The following is a 5,204-nucleotide window of genomic DNA, read 5'->3' on the forward strand; positions in this document are numbered from 1 at the left end:
GTATGTTGTAAAAAACTTCATAGTATAGTATGTTGTAAAAAACTTCATAGTATAGTATGTGGTTAAAAACTTAAATGTATAGTATGTGGTTAAAAACTTCATATTGTAGTATGTGGTTAAAAACTTCATTGTATAATATGTTATAAAAACTTCATAGTATAGTATGTGGTTTAAAACTTCATAGTATAGTATGTGGTCATAAAGTTCATACTGTAGTATGTGGTTAAAAATTTCATAGTATAGTATGTGGTAAAAACCTTCATTGTATAATATGTTGTAAAAACTTTATATTATAGTATGTGGTAAAAAACTTCATAGTATAGTATGTGGTAAAAACCTTCATAGTATAGTATGTTGTAAAAACTTCATAGTATAGTATGTGGTTAAAAACTTCATAGTATAGTATGTGGTTATAAAGTTCATAGTATAGTATGTGGTTAAAAACTTCATAGTATAGTATGTTGTAAAAAACTTCATAGTATAGTATGTGGTTAAAAACTTCATATTATAGTATGTGGTAAAAAACTTCATAGTATAGTATGTGGTAAAAACCTTCATTGTATAATATGTTGTAAAAACTTCTTAGTATAGTATGTGGTTAAAAACTTCATAGTATAGTATGTGGTTATAAAGTTCATAGTATTGTATGTGGTTAAAAACTTCATAGTATAGTATGTTGTAAAAAACTTAATTGTATAGTATGTTGTAAAAAACTTAATTGTATAATATGTTGTAAAAAACTTCATATTGTAATATGTTGTAAAGAACTTCATAGTATAGTATGTGGTAAAAACCTTCATTCTATAATATGTTGTAAAAACTTCATAGTATAGTATGTTGTAACAAACTTCATATTGTAGTATGTGGTTTAAAACTTCATAGTATAGTATGTGGTCATAAAGTTCATACTGTAGTATGTGGTTAAAAATTTCATAGTATAGTATGTGGTAAAAACCTTCATTGTATAATATGTTGTAAAAACTTCATAGTATAGTATGTGGTTAAAAACTTCATAGTATAGTATGTGGTTATAAAGTTCATATTGTAGTATATGGTTAAAAACTTCATAGTATAGTATGTGGTTAAAAACTTCATATTGTATAGTATGTTGTAAAAAACTTAATTGTATAGTATGTGGTGAAAAACTTCATAGTATAGTATGTGGTAAAAACCTTCATTGTATAATATGTTGTAAAAACTTCTTAGTATAGTATGTGGTTAAAAACTTCATAGTATAGTATGTGGTTATAAAGTTCATAGTATTGTATGTGGTTAAAAACTTCATAGTATAGTATGTTGTAAAAAACTTAATTGTATAGTATGTTGTAAAAAACTTAATTGTATAATATGTTGTAAAAAACTTCATATTGTAATATGTTGTAAAGAACTTCATAGTATAGTATGTGGTAAAAACCTTCATTCTATAATATGTTGTAAAAACTTCATAGTATAGTATGTTGTAACAAACTTCATATTGTAGTATGTGGTTAAAAACTTCATAGTATAGTATGTGGTTAAAAACTTCATATTGTAGTATGTGGTTAAAAACTTCATAGTATAGTATGTGGTTAAAAACTTCATATTGTAGTATGTTGTAAAAAACTTCATAGTATAGTATGTGATAAAAAACTTCATAGTATAGTATGTGGTAAAAACTTCATATTGTAGTATGTTGTAAAAAACTTCATGGTATAGTATGTGGTTAAAAACTTCATAGTATAGTATGTTGTAAAAAACTTCATAGTATAGTATGTGGTTAAAAACTAAAATGTATAGTATGTGGTTAAAAACTTCATATTGTAGTATGTGGTTAAAAACTTCATTGTATAATATGTTATAAAAACTTCATAGTATAGTATGTGGTTTAAAACTTCATAGTATAGTATGTGGTCATAAAGTTCATACTGTAGTATGTGGTTAAAAATTTCATAGTATAGTATGTGGTAAAAACCTTCATTGTATAATATGTTGTAAAAACTTCATAGTATAGTATGTGGTTAAAAACTTCATAGTATAGTATGTGGTTAAAAACTTCATAGTATAGTATGTGGTTAAAAACTTCATATTGTATAGTATGTTGTAAAAAACTTAATTGTATAGTATGTGGTGAAAAACTTCATAGTATAGTATGTGGTAAAAACCTTCATTGTATAATATGTTGTAAAAACTTCATAGTATAGTATGTGGTTAAAAACTTCATAGTATAGTATGTGGTTATAAAGTTCATATTGTAGTATATGGTTAAAAACTTCATAGTATAGTATGTGGTTAAAAACTTCATATTGTATAGTATGTTGTAAAAAACTTAATTGTATAGTATGTGGTGAAAAACTTCATAGTATAGTATGTGGTAAAAACCTTCATTGTATAATATGTTGTAAAAACTTCATAGTATAGTATGTTGTAACAAACTTCATATTGTAGTATGTGGTTAAAAACTTCATAGTATAGTATGTGGTTAAAAACTTCATATTGTAGTATGTGGTTAAAAACTTCATATTGTAGTATGTTGTAAAAAACTTCATAGTATAGTATGTGATAAAAAACTTCATAGTATATGTTGTAAAAACTTCATAGTATAGTATGTGGTTCAAAACCTCATATTGTACTATGTTGTAAAAAACTTCATAGTATAGTATGTGGTAAAAAACTTCATAGTATAGTATGTGGTTCAAAACCTCATATTGTACTATGTTGTAAAAAACTTCATAGTATAGTATGTGGTTAAAAACTTCATATTATAGTATGTTGTAAAAAAACTTCATAGTATAGTATGTTGTAAAAAACTTCATAGTATAATATGTGGTAAAAAACTTCATAGTATAGTATGTTGTAAAAAACTTCATAGTATAGTATGTTGTAAAAAACTTCATAGTATAGTATGTTGTAAAAAACTTCATAGTATAGTATGTTGTAAAAAACTTCATATTGTAGTATGTTGTAAAAAACCTCATAGTATAGTATGTGGTAAAAAACTTCATAGTATAGTATATTGTAAAAAACTTCATATTATAGTATGTTGTAAAAAAACTTCATAGTATTGTATGTGGTTAAAAACTTCATATTATAGTATGTTGTAAAAAACTTCATAGTATAGTATGTGGTTAAATACTTCATATTATAGTATGTTGTAAAAAACTTCATAGTATAGTATGTGGTAAAAAACTTCATATTGTAATATGTTGTAAAAAAACTTCATAGTATAGTATGTGGTTAAAATCTTCATAGTATAGTATGTTGTAACAAACTTCATATTGTAGTATGTGGTTAAAAACTTCATAGTATAGTATGTGGTTAAAAACTTCATATTGTAGTATGTGGTTAAAAACTTCATAGTATAGTATGTTGTAAAAAACTTAATAGTATAGTATGTGGTAAAAAACTTCATATTGTAGTATGTGGTTAAAAACTTCATAGTATAGTATGTTGTAAAAAACTTAATAGTATAGTATGTGGTAAAAAACTTCATATTGTAGTATGTGGTTAAAAACTTAGTATGTCGTATTTTTGTCATAATGAAGTACTGCATTATGACAAATATACGACATACTATGGCAGTTTTTATCACATATACTATGAAGTTTTTATGCAGTAGTGCAGTGTGTCACAGTAGGATGTCGCAGTGAACCGTTTCCACGTGGACCCTGGGAGGTTAACGTCAGTCCGCTGCAGCGTCACATCTGCTCCCTGAGGACTGACGACTCGCTCTTTTATTGCAGGTGCCGACCGCTTCATGGACGATGTGGCCCGTATGATTGGCTACCGGCCTTTCCCCTGGATGAAGTGGTGCTGGTCCTTTATAACTCCATGCGTGTGCATGGTAAGCAGAGCGCTGAACTTTCCTCCAACATGTCACAGAAAGTCACAGAGCGGCTCGTTGGCATTCAGCAAACACTCTTCACGTTCCTCTGTCCACAGAGCGGTTTTATTCTAAACATACTAACACATCAAAGCCAGCGGGTGTAACATTAACTGTTCAGCGTTCATTAACTTTGAACCCCCCCTCTTCTCTGCAGGGCATCTTTCTGTTCCACCTCGTTAACTACAAGCCGCTGACCTACAACAACGTGTACGTGTACCCGTGGTGGGGCGAGGTGATTGGCTGGTGTATGGCGCTGTCCTCCATGCTCTGCATCCCCATCAGCCTCCTCTACAAACTCTTCAGAGCCAAGGGAACCTTCAAAGAGGTCAGCGCTCACACCGGACCCGGGGAAAGCAAACGCTGCCCCAGCGTCCTGTGAAAGTCTGCAGATAAACTTTCCACCTGCAGATTTTACACTTTGCGCCCCTGTTGTGAACACGCTAGAGTTCAGTACAGAAACAATGATTTACCTCAGTAACAAATGTTCAATAAATGTTTGAGTTCATTCATTTGAATCACGAACGAATCAGCACTTAATTTTTCTTTTAAGATATTTATTTAGTGGAGGAAAACAGATTTGACTTTAATTTTCAGATTTTATCAGAAGAGGTCTGAACGTTCGGCCTCAGGTTTGTGAAGTGATCCTCTGTTTGGTGTTTGAACTGAGCAGAAAGAGAAACTCTGGAAAGACTTTACACAGACCAACAGGTGGGGGGGGGGAGCTGAGAGCAGGACGTCGGTAATGAGCCAGTAAAACATAAAGCAAAAGCGGCGTCTCGTCTGCGTGTCCGTTAAACTTTCTGCTTTGTGTTGCAGCGCTGGGCCCACCTGACCACTCCGGTGTGGGGGGTCCACCACCTGGAGTACATGGCCCCCGACATCAAGTCCCTGACCTCGCTGTCCCCCGGCACCGACGACAACAAGGTCATCATCTTTGAGAGCGTCATGTAGGCGGGACTCCGCCGATCACAGCGCTCCATCTCCATCCGTCCCACCTGTGACAAGATGGCCGACACCCGACCTCCAGACTTACCTCCACCCGGCACCCGGCCTCAGAGTGGACCTCCCCTCTCCCTGGTCGGTCTGTCTCCTCTGCTCCACCAAACGTCAGCCGGACCAAAGCTTCCCTCTTTTCCAGATGAACTAAATTTGTGATTAAAACCAGCAGCTCACCGAGTTCTTTCCCCGCAGAGGGCGTCGCTTCGTCGACGTCTCAATAAAGGACGAAATGTTCCCACAACACGTCAAAGAGCACGAGAGGAGGACCTGGAGGCTGGACTTCCTCCATGTTGAATGAAGGCTGCAATCTTGTCTTGGTGGGGGGGGGGGGGGGGGGGGGGGG

General features: G+C 33.0%; 1 protein-coding gene across 1 annotated transcript in view; it reads left to right on the forward strand.

Moving 5' to 3' along the window:
• Positions 1-5,172, forward strand: part of LOC123974580 (sodium- and chloride-dependent creatine transporter 1-like) — a 12,559-nt gene extending 7,387 nt beyond the window's left edge. The window contains exons 5-7 of the mRNA XM_046055389.1: positions 3,720-3,820; positions 4,017-4,187; positions 4,679-5,172. Of these exons, the coding sequence (XP_045911345.1) occupies positions 3,720-3,820; positions 4,017-4,187; positions 4,679-4,813 (407 nt within the window). The 3' untranslated portion in view covers positions 4,814-5,172. The remainder of the gene's footprint in view (positions 1-3,719; positions 3,821-4,016; positions 4,188-4,678) is intronic.
• Positions 5,173-5,204: the final 32 nt, after the last annotated feature.

Source organism: Micropterus dolomieu, linkage group LG08 (assembly GCF_021292245.1).
Source record: "Micropterus dolomieu isolate WLL.071019.BEF.003 ecotype Adirondacks linkage group LG08, ASM2129224v1, whole genome shotgun sequence".
In the NCBI taxonomy this organism is placed as follows: domain Eukaryota; kingdom Metazoa; phylum Chordata; class Actinopteri; order Centrarchiformes; family Centrarchidae; genus Micropterus; species Micropterus dolomieu.